The following is a 27,201-nucleotide window of genomic DNA, read 5'->3' on the forward strand; positions in this document are numbered from 1 at the left end:
TGGATAACTCGCGACCATGAGCACGTTTTTTATACTTAACAGCCAAGGTCAAGAAGGCTCAAAGAGACTTGACTTTTACTCTCGGAGACGTTCTGAATCCAAAAATTAAAGCATGCAACGCTTCACTTGCATTAACTATTCTTCATATACTGAAGTATTTGTCATTGAATTGCAGACCGGTGAACTCTCATTTGATTTCACCATGGAATTTGTTGAGACGTAAAGTGCTCAAAGTCAGAATGCTTACAATTGATTACAAATCCATCCCATGCATCCAAGGGCCGCGATTTAGCCACCCTGGTCAATTGTTTATTCTAAGTCCGAAAAAATTGCGGCACGCTCGGCACGCTCGGCACGCTACAACAACCGTGGTTGAACTTTGAACAGTCAGAAACGCCACTCATGCTACCTTGCAGCCACTTGAGCCCATTAACTTTGGATCCTTGCACATCAGATTATCAGATTGAGCATCTCGTGGTGATCCAGGACTTATTTGCAACTCTGTGGTAAGACCTTCCCTTGGCTGGGGTTCAAAGTCGAACTATTGAACAGGTTGACCAAGGTTTCAAAGACTTCCACGAATTCCTATGGGCAGTACCTTTTCATCTTAAGTTTTTTGAACATCGTTATTGTGATCATTTGATGGGCCTTTCATGAAAAGTGGGACTTTGTTAGAGAGTGTAGGCCCTAGAAGAGAGTTTCATCGGATTGGTCTCTGAACCTCTCCGTGATCAACTGTCATGACGTCATCAGGGGGAGATGTTTGGTAAGGAACTTGTTTAGGAACGTCGTCGTCTCAATCAAGCTAAATCCAGTTAGCCCTCGAAAAAGAGTCAATCCAGTTCGAAACTGGACTGGCAGAAGAGACCACCATGGCTTTGCGACAACTTCAACGGATCTTAGTCCCGGGTTTGGAGCGGCTTATGCCCGTGGCTTGGGCTTCCACAACCTCATCCCATGGGCAAAGTGGGGCCCAACCCGCCGCTCAATCCGCCACTCCGCCCAAGGTGGATTTTGACTGGACGGATGCCCTCAATTTGGAGTCCCGTCTAACCGACGAAGAAGTGATGGTGCGTGATGCGCTCCATGATTATTGCCAAGAGAAGCTCCTACCCCGTGTCATGATGGCCAATCGAAATGAGACCTTCCATCGGGAGATTATGAGCGAATTCGGCGCTTTGGGGGCCTTGGGTCCTACCATTCACGGCTACGGTTGTCCCGGCGTGTCCTCGGTGGCTTATGGACTGATTTCCCGAGAGGTGGAGCGCGTGGATTCATCCTATCGTTCCGCCATGTCCGTCCAATCCTCACTGGTTATGTATCCGATCTACGATTTTGGCACTGAAGCCCAGAAGGAGAAGTTCCTGCCCAAATTGGCCACGGGCGAGCTGGTGGGCTGTTTTGGCCTGACCGAGNTGTGGTAAGACCTTCCCTTGGCTGGGGTTCAAAGTCGAACTATTGAACAGGTTGACCAAGGTTTCAAAGACTTCCACGAATTCCTATGGGCAGTACCTTTTCATCTTAAGTTTTTTGAACATCGTTATTGTGATCATTTGATGGGCCTTTCATGAAAAGTGGGACTTTGTTAGAGAGTGTAGGCCCTAGAAGAGAGTTTCATCGGATTGGTCTCTGAACCTCTCCGTGATCAACTGTCATGACGTCATCAGGGGGAGATGTTTGGTAAGGAACTTGTTTAGGAACGTCGTCGTCTCAATCAAGCTAAATCCAGTTAGCCCTCGAAAAAGAGTCAATCCAGTTCGAAACTGGACTGGCAGAAGAGACCACCATGGCTTTGCGACAACTTCAACGGATCTTAGTCCCGGGTTTGGAGCGGCTTATGCCCGTGGCTTGGGCTTCCACAACCTCATCCCATGGGCAAAGTGGGGCCCAACCCGCCGCTCAATCCGCCACTCCGCCCAAGGTGGATTTTGACTGGACGGATGCCCTCAATTTGGAGTCCCGTCTAACCGACGAAGAAGTGATGGTGCGTGATGCGCTCCATGATTATTGCCAAGAGAAGCTCCTACCCCGTGTCATGATGGCCAATCGAAATGAGACCTTCCATCGGGAGATTATGAGCGAATTCGGCGCTTTGGGGGCCTTGGGTCCTACCATTCACGGCTACGGTTGTCCCGGCGTGTCCTCGGTGGCTTATGGACTGATTTCCCGAGAGGTGGAGCGCGTGGATTCATCCTATCGTTCCGCCATGTCCGTCCAATCCTCACTGGTTATGTATCCGATCTACGATTTTGGCACTGAAGCCCAGAAGGAGAAGTTCCTGCCCAAATTGGCCACGGGCGAGCTGGTGGGCTGTTTTGGCCTGACCGAGCCCAATCACGGCTCGGATCCCGCGGGCATGGAGACGAAAGCTCGTTATGAACCTTCGGAAGGGGTCTACATTTTAAGTGGCAGTAAGAACTGGATTACAAATTCGCCCATTGCCGACGTTTACATGATTTGGGCTCGCACGGACGACGGCATCCGGGGATTTATCCTCGAGAAAGGCATGAAAGGCCTCTCCGCCCCCAAGATTGAGGGCAAGTTTTCGCTTCGAGCCTCCACCACGGGTATGATCTTCATGGATGATGTGGTCGTGCCCGAGGCTAATATGCTACCTAAAGTCAAAGGTCTGCGCGGACCATTTAGTTGCCTGAATAACGCCCGTTATGGTATTTCGTGGGGCGTTTTGGGTGCGGCTGAATTCTGTCTAGCTTCTGCCCGTCAATATACCCTGGATCGGAAACAGTTTGGCAAACCCCTGGCCGCTAACCAACTGATTCAGAAGAAAATGGCGGATGCTTTGACCGAAATCAACTTGGGTTTACACTCGTGTCTCCAGCTAGGACGGTTGAAAGATGAAGGGAAATTGGTACCAGAGATGATCTCAATCTTGAAGCGAAATAATTGTGGGAAGTCATTGGAGATTGCTCGCAATTGTCGGGACATGCTCGGCGGCAACGGAATCTCGGATGAATATCACATCATTCGACATGTCATGAACCTGGAGGCTGTCAACACATACGAAGGAACCCACGATATTCACGCCTTGATCGTGGGTCGCGGGATCACTGGATTGGAGGCCTTTACTGGAAAATATGAACCATAAATCCATACATGAAGAATATTATTGAACCCCAATGTATATTTTTCTACCTTGAACAATATAAAGTCGGACCATCATCATCATCATCTCCTAGGTCGATAATCGTATAATATGTGCACATTTGTTAAAGATCTGATCAAATTTGCAAGGCCTATTTCTGGACTTTTTCTCCTGTAGATCATGAACGACACGGGTCTCTCTTTGGATCCCAATCCAATACACTTAGATTTGGACCTCCCGGCCATAAAGCTTGAACTGCTTCAGAAGTCTTTGGAATGCCAACAACGAGGCCTGTCACATTCCCACAAATGGTTGGCAGAGATTAATTATGCCTTAAGGTACATATTTCTGCTTGCTAACCTTGCATGCATACTAAAAAAACGCTTTTCAAAATTAGGTCAGTGTCTCTGCCGTCAGAGTTGGCGGCAAAAGCAACTTTGGGAGGCACTCCCAATGAGCACGACTTTGATCTCTACTTAATGGCCAAAAGCTATTTTGATGTGAAGGAATATGATCGATGTGCCCATTTCACGGCTAACTCAGACTCGTCAAAATTGCAATTTCTCCATCTGTACGCGAGATATCTATCCGGAGAGAAAAAGAAATTGGAAGATATGACTGACGCGGTTTCAACGCCGGAAAAGCTGCGCCTAAAGCATTTACGAGATTTGCGGGAAGAGATGGAAAAGCTGCACAATGAGGAGGTAAAACGTCAACCTTGCCAGAACGCAGCCATTTCATTATTAATCTGTTCTTTCCTCCGTAGAAGTTGGATGGTTATTGCCTTTATCTGTATGGAATAGTTCTGAAGAAGCTATCATTGAATTCCATGGCTCGAGATGTGATTTCTGAGGCTGTCCGTCAAGAGCCCTGCCATTGGGGTGCTTGGTTAGAGTTATCCGGACATATCACAGATCGAAATGAGATTGAGCATTTGGATCTGCCCGAACACTGGATGAAGCACTTCTTTCTAGCCCACACCTATCTGGAACTTCAGCTCAACGAGGACGCATTAGGAATATATTTCGGACTCCAAGCCCGTGGTCTTCAAGACTCAACTTACATTCTAGCCCAAGTAAATTTAAGCTACATTTCAACAATGGTTTCTCCAATCTAATCCCAACATCATTCATCCCTGAAGATAGCGATCATCTTCCATAATATGCGTCAAGTTGATCAAGCCGTTGAATATTTCCTCAAAGTGACCACCACGGATCCGTGTCGTTTGGATAATTTGGATACATACTCCAATCTCTTGTATGTCAAAGAGCATCGAGTGGATCTGGCTCACTTGGCTCATCGAGTTGCTCAAATCGATAAATATCGCCCGGAGACTTGTTGCATCATTGGAAACTACTATTCGTTACGCTCTCAACATGATAAAGCGGTCACATATTTCCAAAGGGCTTTAAAACTAAATCCAAACTATTTATCGGCTTGGACCCTAATGGGACACGAATTCATCGAGCTCAAAAACATTACTGCTGCCATACAGTGCTATCGACATGGAATTGGTAAGTTGCACCCACGCTGGACCAAATCCTATCTTGGTCAATAAATATCATTTCCATCTTTTCCTACGTAATAGAAGTTAGCAAGCGCGACTATCGTGCTTGGTATGGACTTGGACAAACCTATGAACTGTTGAAGATGTACTATTATTGCCTGTATTACTACAAAAAGGCTCAGGAACTCAGACCCACCGATTCCAGGATGCTTGTGGCCTTGGGAGGTGCCTACGAAAAACTAGAAAAGTTCCAGGTTTGTTGTTCCTTCGGGAATGGGGAATGAATCTTTTTGCCAAAATTCGATAATGAAAATATCCTTGATCATTTACCTTCTCCAGGATGCCAAAAAATGCTTTTGGAAAGCCCATTGTGTGGGCGATATTGAAGGTGGAATAGCGTTGCTCCATTTGGCTAAGCTCTTTGAACGTACGAGTGACACTGAGCAAGCGGCTGCGGCATATTTCCAATACATTCAGGATTCTGAGCAACAAGGCATTGGGGAACGAGATCAACAAGGACTGGCATTTAAGTTTTTAGCCCAATACTTCCTGGACAAAGGTAAGACAGGACAAAAAAGGAAACTGTTTGCAAAATTTGTTTTAACATGTTAAAGTTAGTGAACAGATACGAGTATTTGAGTATTGGGATCCGAACCCAACCAAGCCTTAGACCAGAATGAACTGTGTCACCTTTATACCCCACGGCTACTTGACTCCATTAAAGTAAATAAAGAAATCACTCTTCAAAATTAACATCAATGTGTTAAGAAATGCATTTTAATCATTGCCGAAAAGTGTGTCATATATTTTTCGTAACAATGCCGTTTACGTTGTATCTTATCAAGCTTTTTGACGCACGCGATAAATACTAAGTCTTTCAGGTTACCTTCTTGAACAAACAGAATAACCTTTATGTCGGGGATTCTCCCGAGTTTTGAGTCTGCAATCATTAACAACGTAACGAATCCCTCTAAAATATTCCTGAACAAAAAAAAATACTGACTTTGTTCGAAAAAGGGTCTCGAAAATCGTTCAAAAAATCCCACTGTTTTAAGCCGCGCTTTAAGAACAAATGAGAGGTGTACTTTATATTTACCTTATATGTTCAATATAGGTCAAAAATGCATGATGACTTTTTTAATCATTACGGTTTTCTTCTTTCACTGTACAAAGAGTTTTAAAAAGTATTTTGGTCGAATCAGCTCAATATCTTTTTTTTGTTTTGGTTTCACTGGCTTTATTAATGTGATGTATGGGAAGGTAATCCCCAGTACTATTAACATGAAAGGTGATAATTCGTCTATTTATTACCTTTATATAATTGATTGATCAAGATTTCTAATCTAAATTCTCACAATAGCAAAACTAGTAGCTCAAGTAAAACAAGAAAAGAACCACTCATTGCCGATTGCCCTCCTGAATTGTGGAAGAGTATTTTCAGGACTCAATTTCAATTAGATCTAAGCCTCTAAGCTTACTAATAGTTTTAAGAAATCGTGTTCAAAAATGAAAAGAACCACATGGTATTTAAATATTTAAAATTACAAAGGTAGATTCAGGTACTTCCAGGAAAACGTTTCCATACCTTTTTTCAAAATATTCAGGATGTACGCACCACCCTGTATATTCAAATGAAAGATGACTAATTCTTTTGAACAAAGAGTCAATAAATAGACGTTCAAAGAGGTAAAAGAAAACATGAACTCAATTGAATTCATATCATTTTCTTTGTCTCAGATCAACTCGAAGATGCGTTCGAGTACGCCCAAAAATGCACAGAGTTTGCCGACACCAAAGAGGATGGCAAGTCCATGCTCAAGGAGATCACCAATAAACGCGCCCAACGAGGCGAAGTCCATCCCGGCGGAGTGATGGTATTTTCAAGTACGTCTGGAAATACAACTGACCAACCTACCAGACCTTTCCCTCGGACATCGCGTGATCTTGAGCCCATGAATCTGACTTTCACTCCTTAAGAAATAAACGCCCTTTATCACCATCATCGAAGTCGACGACATTTTATTGCACTCGGATCAACTCGTCCTCTTCCTTGTTCACTCACTTCGAAATCCGTGTTTGGGGTCAATGTCGATTTCTGTCTGAATTATTCGTTCCGTCCGACAAGGTGCATTAGGTCATCATGACGGATTTGGGCAAAAGCGAATTCCAACTGCCAAGAGCGAGAAGAAATCTGCCCTCACATTCCAGTCAAGAAGACAAAGTCGACCAACCACAGAAGATGAAGCACAACCTCATTTCACGGGCTAAGGCCAAGTCAAGTTTGATTGTGTGGTCGCTCATCTTTGTGCTCTACAACGCCTATCTCGCATACGCCATATACTATCATGTGCATGAAGATACAAATTGGGAGTGGTGTGATGGTTTGGGTTTCTTACTCATACTGACTTGTGTAGTGTACGTCTTTATGATCTATAGCTTCCTCATTAGCCCGCACTTACATCTGATCCCCGGACAAGCCACCGTGGGCTCCCTGTACGACCAGGCCTTGTCAAAAAAAGTAGTGAGGATCTTGCTCTACGTCGTGACTGTGGCGGCCATTCTCACTTTCCTTGTGATTGATTGCTGGGATGAGCCTAACCGATTGATTTCTGTGGGAGGGATTCTCGTGTTTGTGCTTGTGGGAACAGTCTTCTCGAAGCACCCTTTGAAGATTAATTGGCGTCAAGTAACGTGGGGATTGGCTCTCCAGTTCATCTTTGCGCTTCTCATCCTCCGTTGGGAGTTCGGTCGGGATGTGGTGGATTGCTTGGGCGAGAAGATCAGTCAGCTCTTGAGTTTTACCGACGCTGGAAGTGGATTTGTGTTCGGATATTTGGTCAACCGACAGCCTTTCGTAACTAGTGCCTTGAATAACGATAGTATAGCGTTCAATGTTACTCAAGAAGTGAACATTAATAAGGCAATTGCAGATGTGGTGGTGTTCAAGTCTTTGAGCGTGATCTACTTCTTTTCCTTCATCAGTAATGTCCTCTTCTATGTGGGAGCCATCCAATGGTTCACAGTCAAAATAGGTTGGATCCTTCGAATTTCCATAGGCACAACCTACTGCGAGTCCCTCAATGCGGCTTCCAACATCTTCTTGGGCCAATCCATGGCCCCGTTACTCATCCAGCCCTATCTACCACGCATGACGCGATCAGAGATCCACACCGTGATGACCAGCGGTTTTGCCACGATTGCGGGAACCGTCATGGCCGCTTACATAACATTTGGTGTATCGCCCTCTCATTTGCTCTCCGCCTCAGTCATGTCAGCTCCGGCTGCTTTGGCGTGTGCTAAAATTCTTTATCCCGAAACTGAGGACTCACATATCTCCGAAGAAGATATTCAACTCACCAGTATGGATTCTGATGGACAAAAGGCTAGCAACATCCTGGATGCGGCCACTAGAGGTGCCACGGTAGCCGCGACTCTGGTGCTAAATATAACGGCCATCGTGGTGGCCTTTATCGCAATGGTGGCCTTCCTCAATTCAATCGTGTCATTCCTCGGAGGATTGGTGGGTCTTGCTTACATTGACTTTGAATGGATTGTGGGCAAGGTTTTCATTCCCGTGGCCTACATGATGGGAGTACCTTGGGAGGAAACAGAAATCGTCGGAGGTTTGATAGGCATCAAGACCGTGGTGAATGAATTCATTGCCTACCGGCAATTGGGTATCATCCTCGAAAACGACGGCTTAAGTGCCAGATCGTCCGCCATTGCTACTTACGCTTTATGTGGCTTTGCCAATCCTGGAAGTGTGGGTGTTCAAATTGCTCTTCTTAGCGGCCTTTGCCCTGCCAGGAAATCGGACTTTGCCAATATCGTTGGCAGGGCATTTGTGGCCGGCACCATGGCATGCTTCATGACGGCCTGTATTGCCGGAGCTCTGTTATCCAGTGACGGAATTCAATTTGATTCTTAACCATGATTTAACTTGCTGAGACGTTCAATTGTAGGAGGATCATTACTCTTTCCGAGGAAACTAAGGAAACTAGGAAACTACAAGTCGATTATAGAACTAGAGAACTTTTCGGTTGTTTTGCTGAGGCTCAATCCTCCGCCCACACTGCAATTTGCCCACACGAATTTAAAACTTCAATAAAAGAGAAATTGTTCTCCGTTCCTTGCCTACTCTCTATTGTGTGTGCGCGCGCTGTTTTGTTGCTTTAGTTGTCAGTTCACAGTTGTCATAATCGGTTCCGAAGTGGAAACAAGTGTGGCCATTTGGTGTTCAGAGCATTTCACCAATTTACGACGGATATACTTTGCAGCACTTCACCAAGGAGCACTAGTCATGCAAATCAGATCACTCAAGTGTAAGCATTGATTGATCATAACCAAAAGAAGAGGACATTTGCATGAGCACTGTTCAGTTTTTCCTAACATAACCATAGCCACATCTCACAAGGTTCAACCTTGTTTATTGTGATTCTCGTTAGCTCCTCAACGTACTTCCGTTGCTCGGTGAAACGATCAGCAGGTCAGAAATAGTAATAGAAATAAATATGAGCTCTACCAAATCGACCCATCGAGCTTCCAAGCATGAAGGCCCCCAAGGCCAGCATTCACAATCCTGCAATCCTACGAATGCGGACGGCCAAGACGATGACCATATCGTCCATAACCTTGATCCAGACATGTCTCCTAGTGACGTCTCGCTTCTCCGATCACGAAGTCGCCGAAGGTCGAAGATTCCCCTTTGCGTGGCCGATGAGTCGACCGTGATCCCTACACAGAAGTTACCAAAAGATTTTGAAAGCACACCCGTAAATTTTGTGGTGGGCCATGCCTACACACCCGATGACTTTCACGTCCAACTTTTATCCAAAGTTCATCTTTTGGACCAGCTCATGGACGACATGAATGCATTTTATTGCGACCATACCGTGACAGATTATTCTCTCTCGTATGACTACCCCAGGATTCAAGGTAAGACCTTGTCAGCCTATGGTGGCACTAAAGACAAATGTATTGAAATATGTAAACATGTTGTTTGTCGACCATTAGGATTACTGGTGGCGGCTATTTATGTTGAAGAGGACACGTGGAAGTCAGCATGGTGGCATCGAGCCATTATATTACATGTGGAAGATCTTGATCGTGTTCACGTCAAGTACCTAGATTATGGCACGTTGGGCGTGGTCCATCTGAGTTACGTGCGACTTTTGCGTCGAGAGTTTTGTAAATTGTCCATTCAGGCTATTCCAGCCCGGCTAAAAGGTATAAAGCCTTTTGGTAAGACGAAACATTGGTCTTTGAAGGCTATTGCCGTTTTTCGAGAAGCCTGCTGGAGGGCTAATAACTTCAACAGGGGTGGTGTGGTGGCCGTAGAGATAAGGCGTGGTAAGTTGAACCGACTAGATCTTGTTTTGATCGACACTTCAAGCAATACTTTGACGGAAGGCGTGAATTTAAGTGAAGAACTCCTCCGACTGCACCTAGCCAGCCACAAACCGATATCCATTTTTGGAGAATCCTCGGAAGAGTCTTGGACTAGCATATCACAGGAGCCGTCATTAAAAGTGGATAATGTGTATTGCCCAAAAGTGAATGTCAACGACCAGGACCAACAATTGTGTGAATATGACCAGAAAACTATGGATATGGTGCTGGCCATGAGTGTGGAAAGAGTCAGGCCTTGGCTGGAGAACGAAAGCAATCTATTTGATGTATATGATGATATTTGTATGGATATGATCAATCTCTGTTTGAGTGATGTCAGTAATCTATCCAACCCAAGCCGTTCTAATTGATGCTATGATTGCAAAATCATTGATCATCCGTGAAAGGATCCACAGTTGTTACCAAGAAGTATGAATATTAAAACGTTGAACAAAGTAGATATCCTTTTTCTTTTGTTGTAAATCTTTCATGGAAGGGTACTACTGTACTACTGTACTAATGAAATGGGGAATAACAAGCTCAATTTCCAATCAATTAAAAGGTATTCAACTAAACCACTTTGAGGAATAACGGCAGGTCGAACATTTAAACAAATGAATAGTCGTGAATCATAATATAATTCCACTTGCATATAAATGAGGGAAACTAAAGATTTCAATCGAAAATTTCCCCAGTGACTATTTGTATGTATCTAGTATTTCCGACCTCTACTTATTATTTATCAACTTTATTTTGGTTTGGGGTGCTAGGATTGTTTAGGTGAAATCCGGGCAACACATTATCTAATTGAAAGTGCTAATAGACAATATCGTGTTCCCTATCAGATTGGTTCTCTGTCTGTTGCTGTAGTTAGCGTCTAACGTTTCTTTGAGAAAGGTCGGGTAGGATAATTGAACTGGGGTCGTCTCCTCCCTTTTTTTCAATTGGGAGGCAACAATTACAAGTTGTATTATAAAATATTCACGTGGGTTGTGACTCTTGCAAAACGAAATTCAAAACATACCTTTATGGTTTTGTATGGCATTGTTCAAGTTACCAAGAACCACGATAAAAACTGAAATTTATGCTGTATGTTCCCTGAACGAAACAATGTCATGCAATCGAAAACCTCAGGGGCACAAAATATTCATGAAATGATAGAAAGTGCCCCATTAAATCCATCGAGAAAGGAATGCTGTGGAGGAATACTAGAGCAGGGACACTAAAAGGTCAAATAATCTCAAATCGAACGAGAAAAAAGCTTTGTGCTTCGGTCCGATAAAAACTCGTATTTGGCGGTCTTGTTCTGTTTATCAAAATTAAAAAATGACAGAAGGGAAATGAAAGCAAATGCGAAACAATCAAACCTGCATGCCATCACAGCAGAGAGCATGAGCAATCTATTATAACCCCTACCTGAGAGAATCTTAGTAGAAAGCATAGCAAACTACCTGGGATCAAAAAGGACTCAGAAATCGAACACGAATACTTCTTGAAAATAGAACGGCAAACGTTCCAAATACCCACAACCGAAATGAGCTTGGATAGCTCGATCCCGGACTTAGTGGCAATGTGGGAGGTGTTCTTACCCGATGGAATTCATAACATCCAATTTGAGCATGGCACCACATCGGGTCGAAGAGTTGTAAGGTAAACGTATAGTGAGAAATCAACCGGGAATTGTCGGTCAATTGAATGATGAATATGTCATAATTCGTTTTAGAGTCGACGGACACGAGCTAGTTCGAAGGGATTGGATGTTCAAGCTCGTTGGAACAGAATCGTTTCAAGTGGGCAAAACCAATGCGAGTTGTGTGATCCGTATCGAACCCATTGGTGGGTTCTCTTACCAATACACCTTGGATGTGAATAGCAAGCCGTACAAAACGTTCAAAGAACAGCAATCCAAGATTATGAAGACATGGATCCTGCCTGTGAATGGGAGCATGTTCCGCATTGTGTTGGAGAAGGATACTCTCGACATTTGGGTGAATGGGAAGAAGGCTGAAACAGCGGGCGAGTTCACTGATGAAGGCACCGAAACTCATTTTGCCATCTCCAATCAACCCGCCTATATCAAGGCAATAAGTTCGGGCAAGCGGCGACAAGGCATCATCCACAAGCTATTTGTGGAAGACTCTGAAGTCCCGGAGTTCATAGAAGACTAACTACATCTATATTAATCACCTTGAAATATATTTACAACACCGTCGAGTATCAAAACAAGCTTAAAAAGCACATGCACTGTGAGTCCAAATATTTTACTTTTGTTTCTAGCTCTCGGACAAGATGTCTTGGCTAAAGAAGACCAGCCTATTCAAGAAAAGCAAGGAAGAGCCTGAGGTAATCCCTTAATCTAAGGCTAACTTTTTGAACAAAAAGTGAAAACAATCCTATTCCTGCCATCTAGGAAAATGAGGAGTTAAAGGGAGAAAACGATCAACCAGAGACTCATCCAGACGATGAAGCTGAAGAAAACATGAACTCTGAAACAAACCCATCCACTCCAGAGCCAAGATCTGGAACGGCTGGATCGATCCGGAGCAGAATCCAACCACCATCATTTCAACCCACTTTACATGAGGTGAGCTCAATTGTACATTATCATAGATATAACCTCGTTTCATAGATACATATACGTTTCAACACAGTGACATAACACATAATGAAAACTTCAAGTGAAAAATTGTGTGAGAATTGTTAAATTCCGTTTATCAAAGATGTCACCTTTAAGCCATTTTTTCAAGGACTCCGAACATGAGGAAGATGTGCCTCAATTTGGAGAGTTAAGTGGATCAGGTGAACTCCAGGAACGGGGTCTAGACGAAGGGCCCGCGCATGGTGAATTGGAGCCCCTTCAATTCGAACCCAACGAGAATCCTATGGGCGACCTGCCACCCACCATGAACGACCAATCCAAAGAAGAGGATGATTCCGACGATGACTCGGATGATGAAAGCGATGACGATGATGATGATGACGTGGCTGCTCCGCCTTTGGAGGGAATGTACGATCCCTCGGAGTACGAGAATTTGAACGTCTCTAGTGACATCAAGGACTTGTTTCAATACATCCTTCGTTATACCCCTCAAACCATCGATCTTGACACTAAATTCAAGCCCTTCATCCCCGAGTATATCCCAGCTGTTGGCGACATTGATGCCTTCATCAAGGTTCTTCGACCCGATGACAAGAAAGAGGACCTTGGGCTTCGAGTCCTGGATGAGCCTGCTCCGAAACAAAGCGATCCTTCGGTTCTCGAGCTTCAACTTCGCGCCATATCCAAGCAAAGCTCTCACAAAGCGGCACAAGTCAAGAAGATCGAGAGTGGCGAGAAGAGCTCCAAAGATATCGAGAAATGGATCAAGGATATTTCAGATCTGCACCGCTCCAAACCTCCGCCCACCGTGCATTACTCGAAACCCATGCCGGATATTGACTTTCTCATGCAAGAATGGCCGCCCGAAATGGAGGAAATGTTGAAAGAAACAGGTATCCCAACAGCTGAACTTGATTGTGACTTGGCCACTTATGTGGATATCTCTTGTGGATTACTTGATATCCCGGTATACAAATCCAGGATTCAATCGCTCCATGTTTTGTTCAATCTATATTCAGCGTTCAGAAACTCACAGCACTTTAATCAACTTGCCCAAGATAATAATATGGATAACGCTCTGAAAGATGGACTGGTGGATAGAGTGGAATTTTAAGTGATGTGGTCATTAAAAATGTAGAAATGCATATTGATGATAAAATGAAATTTATTTCCTCTTTGAGGTGTCACGAATCGTCGGGGTTATCACATGAAAAATTGTCAACTGGCCATTTTCCTGTTCATCACTGTTCAGGGATCATTTGAGGTCGGATGAAATCCGAATAATTGACCGGTTTCGCTAGGTAGATACTCGTGGTTATATGAGTGGTAATCGTTTCGAAAAGTGCATTTAATGAATTGTCTCACACCGGGTTTTTTGGGGGTGGGGGGGTAAAAACAGGAGAGAGTTACGAGTATTTTTTTTTTTTACATTTTTGGAGTCGTTACAATTATTTTGAGTGGTCATGAGATTAAATCTTCTTTTCCTAGAAAAAAAGTAACGGATTATTGTAATTTCATACCTACTGCTCTGCAAATGATACAACGAAATCGTACACCAACTGATACCAAACGGTTTCTAATTCATATTTGGTTAACAGGAAAACAGTAAGTTCGAAGGCAAAAGCAAAATATTTTGTCCCATGGTGGGAACCTAACAATTGGATAGTACTATACGCTTCAATCGTGAAGGAAGACAGCTCAACGAATAAAGCACCGAGCAGTTCACCTTTCTACTGACCAAGCATGTCGTGCGCTTTACATATTACATTGAATCAATGTATAAGGAAATTATCCGACAAATGTTATTGGAAAAGTAAACGACACGTATTACCAACTGAAGTCCAACAGCTTTACGTATTTGATGCAAGAGTTGGGCTTCCTCATTAACACCCTGAACAGTTGCAAATTTAAAAAAACAGAAACAATGTACCGAGTACAGACTAAATGCCTAAACAACTTGGTTACGAGTGGAAATGCCAAGGTTATCTGGATAAAGCAAACGTTAAGTTCCTTGCACGAACTGTCAAATATGGCGTAGCTAAATAACTCCCGTGCTTGCTGAGGACCATTAACAAGCAACTTGGAGCTACAGACATATACTTCAAATACATATGCTTACACGTACATTTATTCAATGAGGCATTTTTATGCATCAAACTTAAAATTAACAACCTACGCAAAAACCATTTATGTGTCATTTGTTAGTTATCAAGATGCTTTAATTAGTGGAACTGTTGGCTTATTCCATATCTTCAGTCACTGTTAGAGTAACTGACTTGGCATAGGGGTTAGCGCAGTTTCCTCGAGTGGGAAAACTCCCTGGTTCGAATCTCCTCTCCGATCTTTCACTAACCACGCCCGCAGACTAAGAACCAACCTGAAAGCGGACATGAGGTTGCCTATCGGAACTTTGCAGTGTATGGCCCGGCCGAGGTTTAATTTTCCGACCGTAGGACCCTAAGTGCAAAAAAGATCTAGCACCGAAAACCTTCCTATTACTTTACATTTGGACTCAAACTTTGACCTCGTCTTTGTACTAACAAGGGAAGCTAAACGGCTTCAAACATCATTAAATCATAGGTAGACTACAGCGAACCCAAAATTAAGTGAATTGAGGGTATTTCTACCAGTGCCCCATTTGGTGGCAACATTTTAAGAATCCAAATGAGCTCCATCAAATGTGTCGTCAATGTAGCCGTTCAATTTTTTCGGCATGCATGAAATTGTAAATGCAGTTGATTTTTCGGCAAAAAATGGATATATCAACCAAAGGATTCCTAATTAATAAAGCAGAGCAGAGCCAAGATTAAAGTATTAAGCCAAATGGATTCTTGCCAAAAAAATATTAGTAGAGATACGTCTAAAGCATGACGATAGATTTTGCAGAAAAATAATCACGACCCAAAAAGAATACATTACCAATGTTGATGGTCCTTGTTTACTGTTACTGAGCAACAATACCTAAACCTAGGAGGCAGCACACTTATGAAAATGAAATTGGTCCCCTTTGAACATGAAAAAATTGTATACTCATTAGGTCTCTCCACTAGGTTGTTTGACTTATCATAATTTGAGTCTTTCTGCGACTAGCTACATATTTGCGTGAGAATTGAGCATTCTAATGATGGCTCTCGTCGAATCTTACTTGTACGAAGAGCAATCTTTTGGTTCATAATCCTGAATAATATTGGAGAAATTGATCCCAGTCACAGCAGAGCTTCGACATGATTAGAACCGTGGAACTACTTCTGTTTATTCATTCTACCGCTCAAGCCATCCAAATGGAACACTTTGACCGCATTGAAGTGGAATTGTCCTCATGGGACAGTGGGATCACATTAAGCGTTCTAACGGTATCCCGCATTGTTTGCAACGCATTGTGCCAAAGCCAACCGGATTGTAACGCATTTGCCTTTAACAATGGAACCTGACAAATAGGACCCGGAACATGGATTAAGAATAGATCGGGTCCGAAAATCAATGTATTTTTGAGGCGCACAAAGAAACCAGGTGAAGACAACTTTGATGGATTGATCTTATTATTTAAAAGATCAGTTAATTTCTGTCACAGAGCAAGAACATACTTTCTGGGTTTGGGAACCGTGGGTGCCATGCGCCACATGCTATTTCAACGATTCCCGGGTCCAAACTTGCCAAGGGGTGGCAAAATATGGTGGAAATGAAACGTGTGCAACAGGGACCGGTCCGATCGAAATCAGAACATGTGGCAGACTATGTCCAAGTAAGAATAAAGACATCATGATTATTTTTCCTCAAAAGGGACATGTGCCATATTGTTCTCCTAAGTTTGGACCGATCGATGGACCGAATCGATGCTTACTAGTTCATTTAGAATCCTGATTTAGACGGATGGTAGCCATGAAATGAAAGTGATCTCTCATAATTTCGCTTTTTTCAAAGGTTATAACCGTGTTTGTGCACAAGGCAGTAAAGATTGCAAACTATTCAGTATTTTGCATGGAGAGATTGGAAGGTCAATCAACCCTTTGTCGGAAATTGTAAGCTCTTTATGCAACCCAGTTTAATGCTATTTTCAGAGATCCAAAAATTGGAATTGCAAGTCAACAGCCAACGTGGATATACTTCCACTTTAGGCAGTATCAAGATCAAGTTGTGCGATACTGATAATGAATGTTGTCGTACAAATGGTCAAGCGAACTTTGATGCTTCGGAATTAGTGGTTTATGAGGGTGGAGTGCTCGGTATATGTGAAGATCGCTTCTTTGAGGATGCTCAAGCCCCGAGTGTTGAAGTATCTAATAGTAATTTTTTTTATAACTTCTGGGGAGACTCAGTTACAATTTTCTTTACCAATGGTGAAACGCTTTTTTGCACCCCAACCAGTTCCCCCATGGTGGTCGGTTTCGGATCGCGGAGTGTATATTGTATTTGAATTACTCCAAAAAAGTATTGCCATCTCAAAATGAACATAAACCGACTTCCTATCTTATTTTCTGTTATTTATCACGCTCAAAAACAAAACAAAAATAAAAACAAGAACAATCGTTTAAGGCCTACACGAAACAATAAAACGAATAAATTTGCTCATAAAAATACATATTAAAACCATATCACTGTTCAACTGATTTCTCTGTCTCGCCATTTTGACCGTTCTCGTGAATCACGGCTTCACCGGTTCGTGGATTATCTACTTCTGGAATGGGCGGGGCACTTGGGCTCTCACTGCGTTGTCTGGACATGGAGGATCGCGGGGTTTTGGGTTGAAGTTGCAGAGAGGTGATCGTGACCGCAATTTGCTCCTGGGTTGGACAGCCAATGATCACTTGTTCATCAGATGTATAATCTTGCTTCGATAGATGGATGAACCCCATGAACGTTGACATCACATTATTCTTAGGAAAAGGGAGAATTAGGATTTCTAGTCATATTCACAAGGGACGTCACTTACTCGAATGGGTCGGAACAAGATGAACTCTGTTTCCTTGTTAGAGAGATAGAGTTGCATGGCTCTTTGAATTATCGGGAATTGCTTCTTGAGGTGTCTGAGGGATTGGGCCAAGACATCTTGAAGGATTTCGGGCTTGGCCCAAGGCTCACGAGAAATGTTCTTGGCCTTGTCTTGACTTCGATGGGCGTCAACCTGTGATGCGGAAGTATTTTTCATGCGATCTCATTGATCAGTCGTATTTGATTAACCAACCGTTACTTTACCTTGGCCTGAAACTCGAGGATTTTACCAACAACTTGCTTGGTGCAATTGGCAATGAAGTACTCGCAAATTTGCTTTAATTTCTTATCCACGTCTTTCCTGGAATCCCGGCAATATTCCCGAACCTCTGGTGTGCTCTCCAAGAGAAACTCCAGAATGGCATTGCTTGAATTCATAGTCAAGATGTCTCCTCTCTTGTGGAACAAAGAGGCAGCGGCACTCTTGAATTTGCTGAAATCCAAGCTCATCTCTTTGACTGAGAAATCGACGTGGAAAGGTGCGATTTGTTCCCGCAGGATCAGCAGATGCTTGATTTGGAACAATTGTCCATCCATGGTGGTCTTTTTAGCAGAAATAAGATCGGCCGCGTTAGCCACCGAGTTGATACAGGCTGCCAAAGCTTCCTGAGAGAGACCTTGGAAGATTTCTCGCTCCAAGCAACGGTACAATTTCGAGAGACACACCAGTGTTCGTCGGACAGGAGGATACCACATCCCATGCAGGTCAGCCGGAGAATCTGTTCGAGCAAGAATTTTAGAGATTGGGTTGGTCAAAGGTACAAAAAGACACATTTAATGCCATTGAATGCCACAGAAAAAAAGTGTGAATTGCAATAGAGTTAAATAATTTTTTTTTTTTGACAGATTATTCGTGACATCGAAAATCTCTTTTTAAGATCAAGGATTTGATTTCTTACGCGAAGCGTTGCTCTTGCCGTTGATCTGGGCCACTTCAATCGAGCTCTGCGACATCAAAGATGAGGTCGAGTTTTTCCGTTGAATGCTAGCGGGAGGGCTCTGTTTTTGAATGGACTCGGCAATCGACTCCATCATCTCCAGCTTCTCGGGATAGGCCAAATCTCCGCCCGCAGGAGCGTAGCCCAGGATATCGGTACGGATGTAGATGTAAGCCCGATACACGAGCCTTTCCTGTACATCTTGAAGCAATTGAGAGATGACCGTTTCGAAGGCCTGCAATTGTGGAGGATGTTGGGCACAATGGTGACCAATCATCTCGGATCTCAAGATCCCGGTCAATTCACTCAAGGTCTCCAGATGGTGTAAATGAATCACCAAGGGTCTCAGAGTATCATAAAGCACCTGACAGAGGCCTTCCAGGAAGCCGCTAGAAGACAAGGTTCTTGGTGTGTTCTATCTATCAATGCATGAACTCTGGCAAAGTCTCAAGATGCTTACTTCAAATTATCCGAGTCGTGGTCGAAAAACTGATGGAACAATTGATATTCGTCCTCGCACACGTGCAAGAGGAAGGCACATCCGGCTCGAACCAAACCACAATGATCACGGCGGTACTTCTGGGACAGTTCCAAGACGGCGGATTTCACACTTGGCTGCAACAATTGGCCACGACATTGGAAGTACGTGTTCTGACAATCATTCAGAACCGATTCGTAGTCTTGCCACAACGGTAGCACCTCGACCGCACTGTCCCGGGCTCGTTGGGCTCGTTTCTCCACGGTTGAAATGGGTTTTGACAATTTGGGCGCTTGGGCGCGGAATTTGCCGTAGAATAGAGAGAAGGCCGTGTCTTGGGAGCTTTTGATGAGGGTGCCCGGAGGCGGCATGGCCGCATTCGTGGCCGATTCGAAGATGGATTTCGAATAGGATCGGACCAAGCCCAAGGCTCGGGAGAGACACGCCTGATACTTAACCTTGTAAGCACCGCTCTGCTTGAAATTGGGCTGGAATGAATGGATTCAAATGAGACAGACGCGAACGACTCCACGATAACGAATAAATGAAATGCCGTACATGAGCTAGATTGAAGAGAATACATTCATCGATCAAGTCGAGCTGCTCCACAAACACGTCAGAATTAACGGACAACGTGGGTGATTGCAATTTCTGACTGATCTTATCCACACTGGTGAAGAACACGAGTCGCTCCGAGATCTGATCGGACAAGGCCGACAACTTGGTCTGTTCCTGCATGAGATGCTGACACGCCGTGTGCAGTGTATTGCTCTTTTCGGACACAAAGTGATACTGTTGGGCCAACAACTCGATCTGACCCAATCCCTCATTGACCCGGGTGAGTAATTGGTCGGCGTGATCGCGCTGATGCTCAAGTTGGTCGATGTAATTGCGGTAGGGTGCATCGGCTTGACTCTGGAGACTGTGCTCGATCTGATGGAGCCACTCCAAGAACTGATGACCCGTGTCGATCCGGGCTCCAGGTTGCTCCAGAAAGCTAATGGCCGGGAAGAGGGCTTGGGATGAGGTGTCCGAGATTTGGCCCTCCTGTTCTTTTGGAAGGCATTGGACAACCTGGACCAACGGAGGCATGGGTAAGGATTTGGACGAGGAGCGACTCGATTCCACTCGATCCAGAGCGTCTTCCGGACGGAACTAAAGACGAGCATCAAATGTAGATGTAAATGAGAGACCATTGTCGGTTGAGGTTTGAGTATAAAGGTCTAATGCTTGTTTGGGACGGTTTAAGAAGATAATCGTGGTGTAGACGAGATTGGCTAGCAATTAGCTGGATTGTCCGTTATTTTTTTCATTGAGCCTAATCTTATAACTTGAAAGCTCGGCTAAAACATATCAAGAACAATAGCTTTTACGTTTCTATTTAATCTAAATTAGGAGCACGCAGAGTTGGCACATGAATGCAAATTAGGATATGATATATTTAACCGCTACTGAGTTACATCTGATTCAATGGTCCTTTTTCAAGGGTTTTAGCTCCAAAATGCCTGTTCTATCTGAACTCAAACTATAACAACTACAACTCATTCTCAAAATTGAAGTAAAATATTGCTTTTCGTTTCCTTGCATGATCTCAAATGTTGCATATAATTGCTTAAAATTAAGGTTGATACATTGAAATCTCGTTACAAGAACTTTGGTTAAAGCAACAATTCTAACACTCGCCCATTTATTAAACCGATTTCTTGCTTCATAAATTACTTGTATATTTTTGACAAATCTATGCTCCTCCTCCAACCCTCAAAGATAATTTGAGATGTTGAATTTCCTTGCGAGGTTTAATGAAAAAAACCTAATTGAACAGTCGAGCATTTCAAGAAATTGAAAGAACATTTTTTAAGCTTCAGCGCAAAAACCCTACTTCTTTAATTGGGAACAAACTACTGTATTGCTTATTGTACTCATTAAAGTCATCAGACATTCCACCAGTAGCATGATCCACCAGATAAAAGCAGAGTTCGGTGGTAGGAGTGTCTGGAGGTTCCTCTACGTTACCTGTGCGGGTGCAGGTCGGTGTTGAGCATTTCGTTGAAGCCAGACGATCGAGTCCTTTTGGTGGGCCTCCAATGGGGCCAAGGGATTCTCGGCTCGATCCCAGGCCGACAACAGCGACGTGCGTGTGGAGCTCATGGCGATCGTGGCTGGGACGATAAAGTAGAGCCGTACCCCGGATGGTAACTCCAGTCAGGCGTTACGCTGAAGACGTTGATGATGACGACAGCGGCGATCCAGCTGAGCCTCGCCAGCGCCCAGCTTATCCATCCAGCACTGAAGGAAGACACATGCACGGTTGTCAAAATCAACGAAGACCGATGGGAACCATGAGAAAAAATAGATCAACGTAGGTAATCCGTTTCGAGGTTTATTTGGGTAGATGCTAATATGAAATTCAGTATGTGACGGTATTAGATAATTATTTTTTAGTTATTAGAACGGAAATAGCCATGCTGGGTTCATGCAATTGACAATCAGACAATTCTAGTGCGACGTCTATGCAAGAGAGTAACCGTTGATAATCGGATTTAAATTACAGGTGTTTTGACCGATGGATTTATAGTTATTGGAAGCTTCAACTTTTTATACGGCATTTTTTTAAATTTTCATTGTTTGAAGGTAATTTCTTATCTAAAATTGATGGTCGGTCTGCTATACGGTCAAGATAGTCTAATATGCTCCACTTCAGAAGAAGCAGAAAAATAGCTATTTCAGTTATGAAAATCAGCCAAAAATAAGTTCCGAAAACGTAGAAATAAGTGAAAAAAAAACAAAGAGTTCAGTTATTCAACTATGATGGTAGTTTTTAAGGTCAAAATTGCTTGATTATTGTTTTTTCAAGATGTTCTTTCTCTTTGAATTGCGTCTTGCCTTTACATCAGTAAAAAGTTAAATTTCTGTGAAGACTCCTCATTGAACAATATCATTTCCCTTAAAAGGGACTATTGAAAAACCTAGCATTAAACTATGAATGATCCAATTTTAGTCGAAAGGGATTGGTACCTCTCTGACTTTTGGCCATCTAAAGACCTACTCTCATAACCCCGCATCTTTGCCCTTGGTCTGGTCTGTAGTAAAAGGGATTCATTGTTCTTGCAACTCTCTAATCCCAGATCTTCCTTCGCCTTGGTCCGGTCTGCGGTTAAGGGGGTCGCCGTGTTTGCATAAAGCACGTACTCCACTCACTAATGCTTCAAGGATGGACACCGAAAGGCTCGCCCACTTCCCTCAGCCTCTTGTCAGTCTTCATCAGGAGGCCTTTTGTTTTGGTTCTGAGCTCAAGATAGCGCTTATTTACATTTTCGAACATCATTTTGGCGACAAACGATGGGAGGGTTACCAATCGCCACTAGACAATAGAAGTTAGATCTACTTAGAGGACTAGCCCTCTAGTTCATCTAGATCACTTGTAAAATGCCCCTATTCGCTCAACAGTTACTCTTAATGTGTAAGCTCGGGGGATCAATGTCAAACAATCATTGAGCGGGGACAATTTTTGAAATTGAAAGAATTGATTTGCAATACATCTGGTTGAATTTGATCATTTAAATGATTGAGGGTTGTTTAGCTAATTTTACCTGCACTTGAACACTATAAAATCAGTACGAGGGCCAAAAGTTTTACATAGGTTTTCGCCTGACGATTGTGAATTTTTTCATCTCTATGATTCCTCATTCAAAGAAACTGGTTCTCCCACTTTTTAGCCTACCATTTTTGATGCGCTGATTAATGTGGCATGTACTCTGAACGAATCCTGATCAATAGATTAGACATGAAGGTGCCAAACAACGCCTCAAGAAACCCTTTTATGTATGTCGTTTATTGTATGAATTGCCTCGATCGAAACTCTAATTAAGGTGTGGTGGAGAATGATGTGCTTTTACTAGAGATAAGAGATAAATGCAAGAAAATGCTCGAAAAATATGCATACAAAAATACTCAAAGAATGCCTTTAACATACACCGAGTTAACCGAAAATTAGATATTAGGGAGACGATTTTGGCAGGGTTACTTGTGATATTTTTAATATTGGGATTTTAAAACAGCTAATATCAAGCCAAAATTCAAGTTCTGGAAAGGAGTCGAACCTCAAAGCTGAACTACTACTAGCCAAAAGACATCACGAAAATCAGATAAAAGCTAGAACTGTTCTTAAGCTTTCTCATTTCTTCAAGGTCCATCCATGGCCTTCTCATTAAATTCAAAGCTGTTTCCAGGTGTAAATCCACTAAAAAACTAAAATCTGTCGATTGCCCGTTGTTGTTTTTTGTCCCTGTGTCGTAATTTCAGCAATAAACAGTAGTAATTCACAAAGAAAACGTCAATCATTAAGATAGGTTCCCTGAAGAGGCGTCTTCAGACAGGGATCCTGAAAGTGATTGCGATGAGCTGAAAGTGCTCTCTTGGCTTCCTCGAGAAGCCGAAGAACTGGAAGGATTCCGTAGAGTCGCTGCAGAGCTCATGGAGGATTCACTGGGAGAGTTGTCGCCCCACAATTTCTTTTGTCTCATAAGCAGGATTTCTCGTTCCAACTGAATGATCCTTTGATTTTGGTCCTTCACCACATTGCGAGTATCTTCTAGCAGATTTCTTTGGCGGGACACATTGGCGGCTACTAAAATGATAAAATGATTCGATTGAGAGACCATTATTTGGATGAATACGTGAAGGAGGAAATAGATAAGTGTTCAAACCTTGCGTTCGAGGGTTCAAAATGGTATTGGAGTTGGACACATCGGAGAGAACTGAGTGTAGTTGAGCTTCCTTCACGTCTAACTCATTTTTCATGGCGTCAATCTTTCGTTCTAGGACCAAATACTTTAGACTTGATTTTTGTTGGAGTTCCAAGATGGCATTGCTGAACTTTTCCTGAATGTCATCTCTCTCTCCTGAAACAAGTCCAAATGATCAATGATCAAACATCAAACATCATTAATTGAAATTAGTGCCTAATAAGTCACGCACCGATAGCTCTGTCATATTTTTGTTGAAGGACTTCGAGCTCCCAATCCAGTTCCTCCACTTTCTTCAACGACGACCGGAGTTTGGCTCTGGCATTATTTAAGGCACTTTTCTCCTTTTCATAGAGGACCAATTGGCGTTGCAAGTCGGAAAGTTCTTCCTTGGCCTTTTTCAAGGGCTCCACCAGCTTCTTATTTTCTTGCTGCACCGTTCCCAGAAGCTGCTCATTCCGCTCCAAGATCTCGTCTTTCTGCTTGGTCTCTTCTTTCAAGGTGCTAATCATAGCCAGGTTGTTCAAAGTAATGTCGTTGTAGTAGTTCCTCATCTCGGTCAGGGCTTTTTCATTGCGTTTCTTGATGTTGTCAATCTGAGCATTTTTTCGCTCCTCGGTTTCACTGACCTCGGATTTTAGCCGGAGGTGAAGTTCTTGCCGCATGAGAACGAATCGCTCGCTGTACCTCTTTTCGATACCATTGACCCTGTCCTCGAATGCTTGGATTTGCCTCTCTAGTTCCTCGGCTTGCGAAAGTTTAAGGTTTCTCAGTACCTCTTGATATTGTTTATCCTTGGTGTGCAATTGCTCTTGAAGTTGGCGCTTATCATTTAAGTGCAATTGCTCAATCTTTTGATTTTCTTCTTTGGCCACTTTCAAGCACACCTGAAATTGAATTGTAGATGTAGTTACGGTCAGACTTAAAATTTAAATAATGCAATGAAAGTCACGAGAAATGATTGTTTGATACATGGGAAAGATATATTGATTTAAGTTGTGAAATGCGGCCCACAACGGGGTCTAAATTCACTAGGTCGAAAAACGTCTTCCAGAGGCGTACTCTTGTTGTCTAGAGATAATTGCCAAAAAAAAAAAACCATTGTAACTTGGGTAACGCAATGTTCAATGCACCTCTTTTTACGGACAAAAAATAAGTCTATCCACTTTTAAAGTTGTTTTAAATAAGTTCTCGCTGAATGTAGTTACAGGATTTTCGGTCAAATCGGAAGAAATTACCATGTTTTCTGCTTTCAAGTCTGCCAGATTGTGTTCTTGCTCAAACAGCAGATATTTGACTTTCTGCTTGTAGACTTTGACTTCGGTTTGGTGGCGCTCTTCAGATTCCTCGAGTTCGCGGTCCTTAACACGAGCCTCGGCCCGACATTCCTCTAATTGCTTCTTGGAGACATCCCAGAACGTGGTCAATCGGTCTCGTTCCAATTGGAAGAAGTTACGTTCGTCACGTTCCCTTTGGAGCTGAAACATCAATTGGAGCGATGTACAGAATCATGTTTCGCTTGATCTTGTGTAGTGTGGTACCTCTTCCTGTAGCCGTTTGACATGACCTTCCAAATGGTCTTTAGTCATGTCACTCACGGGGACGCCATCAATGATGGTCGGTCCACGGGCCCCTCCGGCCTTCTTGCCCGTTTTCTTCTTCACGGTCTTTTTCTTGGGTCCCATTTTGAATTGTTCCTTTTGGTGACGAGTTCCACATTGATCCAACTTGACATTCCAAAGTTTGTATTTACCTTTCCTTTCCCTTTCTCCTAGAGGAAGGGCAGTGCGGCACATTTTGAACCTGAATCTCATACCTGCAACCTTTCATTAGATAGACCTGTAGAATGCAGATCTTATCGGTGATCAGCCAAGAGAAAGCCCGGCCCAACTTCGGCATTGGTTTCAGACCGCCGGAAATTGCCGGATCCTTATCAATTTCGTGCCCGGGCGAAGCGAGCTGAACCCTTTAACTTGAGAAATAGTTCCTCAACTTGCTTGAATTGAATTAGAGTCAATTTGCTCGATCTATTTGGGAATTTATTTTTCGCTTTCATTGACACGTTGACAGCCGACATCTCGGCACATGTGAAAAATTGTCTGTGTATATTTGGTTTCTTCCACAAGTGTCCAGCGGCAAAAACTTATCTCTCCTCGGTCCTTGAGCCAAACTGCGTTTTCATTGTTACTGGGGGAGTAGTACATGCATATCAAGACAAACCCACATTGGGTGAGAGCAATAAAGAAATGGGTTTATCATTTATCGCAGCATTCAGAAACTGTACAAAACAAGATCTCTTCCAACAAACATACTCTACGAATCTGCGTACGCGCAAAGACCTTTCAAGTATCCGTCAGTGATTGGATGATGCGATTTTTTGAGACCCATCGGCTTAACCCTGCTGCCAAATGAAGGCAACGGAGGAACTTGCTGCCATTAATTCCTACTCGTAGGGGACTTCAACCGAGCCCACATGAGATCAGGTTTAGTAGGGGTTCATACAGTTCAAATTCGGTGGAGTGCACATGTTCATGTGTCAGCAGCAGAAGCCATCCAGCAACCCGGTTGGTGTTATACGGAATCCCTTAGGTTGATGATCGAGGAGCCGAAAACGAACTATTGCGTCGTAGCCTCCGTTTCAACGTGAAGCGCCTCCCGCTCAACAACAAAGGGAGCTTCGAAATACATACATAGTACAACACTAACATCATCACTATACGTATAGAGTAGGTGTCTCAGGGGGGAGAATGCTGGCTGATTGTACAGTACGTAGTACAGGCTCCCAGATTGAACAACAGTCTTTTCTCGACTGAACTAAAATAGAACACTGTTTGCATGACCCCGTTTAATGCATTTAAGGTTGCTTTTTTGAGCCATGAAAGCGATAAGACAAGTAACAGAGACGACCTTCATCTACGGATGAAACTCATGCCGAGGCCAAGTTTAAGTAAATGAAGCACCAATTGGTTGGGGAGTTCTGTCAGTGTTGATCGATCGGTCCCGACGACTTTGTTCTACAATAGTCCGTAAAATCGCTCGATAAGATTATTTTGCCGGGAGTTGAACGGAGTTCATAAAGAAACGTCCCCCAAGAAGAGAAGTGGATGATTTGCATGGGGAGATTGCTTATCTAGATCAATCAAAGGCTCCAGGAGATTGGTCTTTCGAAGGCTAAATGAAGATTATTTCCATGGGATGATATTCCTTATACAATCCCATAGATAATGATCGTTCAAAAGATTAAAAGACAGCTCCAGGCAGGCATTAATCGCTGGCAAAGCTTTGTTCTCCAACGAATCGAATGTCAGTTGACATATAGAGTGGCCACGGCACGATGACGTGTGTAACTGGAATAGGTCCACGACTTGCATTTTTTACCCATTTTTTGGTTACCATGTTAGCCGATCAGTTGTACTTTAACCCGTCCAAATAGCCAAAGCATGACACCAAACTA

General features: G+C 43.2%; 8 protein-coding genes across 8 annotated transcripts; 6 read left to right on the plus strand and 2 right to left on the minus strand.

Annotated features, from left to right (window-relative positions):
* Positions 1-310: 310 nt before the first annotated feature.
* Positions 311-6,612, plus strand: LOC131879879 (cell division cycle protein 23 homolog). The gene is made up of 8 exons (XM_059226345.1): positions 311-506; positions 3,281-3,441; positions 3,501-3,807; positions 3,870-4,178; positions 4,245-4,617; positions 4,692-4,864; positions 4,950-5,169; positions 6,348-6,612. Exons 2-8 carry the CDS (start codon positions 3,284-3,286, stop codon positions 6,584-6,586), a joined length of 1,779 nt encoding a protein of 592 aa, XP_059082328.1. The 5' UTR covers positions 311-506; positions 3,281-3,283; the 3' UTR covers positions 6,587-6,612.
* LOC131879553 (glutaryl-CoA dehydrogenase, mitochondrial-like) lies at positions 873-1,424 on the plus strand. The gene has a single exon (XM_059225909.1). The coding sequence runs from the start codon at positions 873-875 to the stop codon at positions 1,422-1,424; it is 552 nt and encodes a 183-aa protein (XP_059081892.1).
* LOC131879881 (glutaryl-CoA dehydrogenase, mitochondrial-like) lies at positions 1,668-3,183 on the plus strand. Its single transcript, XM_059226349.1, has one exon. The coding sequence runs from the start codon at positions 1,787-1,789 to the stop codon at positions 3,104-3,106; it is 1,320 nt and encodes a 439-aa protein (XP_059082332.1). The 5' UTR covers positions 1,668-1,786; the 3' UTR covers positions 3,107-3,183.
* On the plus strand, positions 6,609-10,446 carry LOC131879878 (solute carrier family 28 member 3-like). The gene is made up of 2 exons (XM_059226344.1): positions 6,609-9,545; positions 9,624-10,446. The coding sequence occupies exon 1, from the start codon at positions 6,751-6,753 to the stop codon at positions 8,536-8,538; it is 1,788 nt and encodes a 595-aa protein (XP_059082327.1). The 5' UTR covers positions 6,609-6,750; the 3' UTR covers positions 8,539-9,545; positions 9,624-10,446.
* Positions 10,447-11,218: 772 nt separating this feature from the next.
* Positions 11,219-12,275, plus strand: LOC131879515 (fas apoptotic inhibitory molecule 1-like). The gene is made up of 2 exons (XM_059225864.1): positions 11,219-11,648; positions 11,722-12,275. Exons 1-2 carry the CDS (start codon positions 11,533-11,535, stop codon positions 12,164-12,166), a joined length of 561 nt encoding a protein of 186 aa, XP_059081847.1. The 5' UTR covers positions 11,219-11,532; the 3' UTR covers positions 12,167-12,275.
* On the plus strand, positions 12,209-14,341 carry LOC131879514 (intraflagellar transport protein 46 homolog). Its single transcript, XM_059225863.1, has 3 exons — positions 12,209-12,341; positions 12,409-12,582; positions 12,746-14,341. The coding sequence occupies exons 1-3, from the start codon at positions 12,288-12,290 to the stop codon at positions 13,709-13,711; spliced, it is 1,194 nt and encodes a 397-aa protein (XP_059081846.1). The 5' UTR covers positions 12,209-12,287; the 3' UTR covers positions 13,712-14,341.
* A 2,716-nt stretch (positions 14,342-17,057) lies between these two features.
* LOC131879283 (conserved oligomeric Golgi complex subunit 3-like) lies at positions 17,058-21,288 on the minus strand. Its single transcript, XM_059225556.1, has 7 exons — positions 21,016-21,288; positions 19,561-20,157; positions 18,985-19,490; positions 18,486-18,913; positions 17,791-18,305; positions 17,528-17,719; positions 17,058-17,471 (listed from the first exon to the last, which is right to left on the minus strand). Exons 1-7 carry the CDS (start codon positions 21,148-21,150, stop codon positions 17,190-17,192), a joined length of 2,655 nt encoding a protein of 884 aa, XP_059081539.1. The 5' UTR covers positions 21,151-21,288; the 3' UTR covers positions 17,058-17,189.
* Positions 21,289-22,785: 1,497 nt separating this feature from the next.
* Positions 22,786-26,471, minus strand: LOC131879571 (dynein regulatory complex subunit 4-like). The gene is made up of 5 exons (XM_059225930.1): positions 25,289-26,471; positions 24,986-25,225; positions 23,980-24,634; positions 23,709-23,903; positions 22,786-23,629 (listed from the first exon to the last, which is right to left on the minus strand). The coding sequence occupies exons 1-5, from the start codon at positions 25,559-25,561 to the stop codon at positions 23,343-23,345; spliced, it is 1,650 nt and encodes a 549-aa protein (XP_059081913.1). The 5' UTR covers positions 25,562-26,471; the 3' UTR covers positions 22,786-23,342.
* Between the last annotated feature and the right edge of the window lie 730 nt (positions 26,472-27,201).

This window comes from Tigriopus californicus, chromosome 4 (genome assembly GCF_007210705.1).
Source record: "Tigriopus californicus strain San Diego chromosome 4, Tcal_SD_v2.1, whole genome shotgun sequence".
Lineage (NCBI taxonomy): Eukaryota > Metazoa > Arthropoda > Copepoda > Harpacticoida > Harpacticidae > Tigriopus > Tigriopus californicus.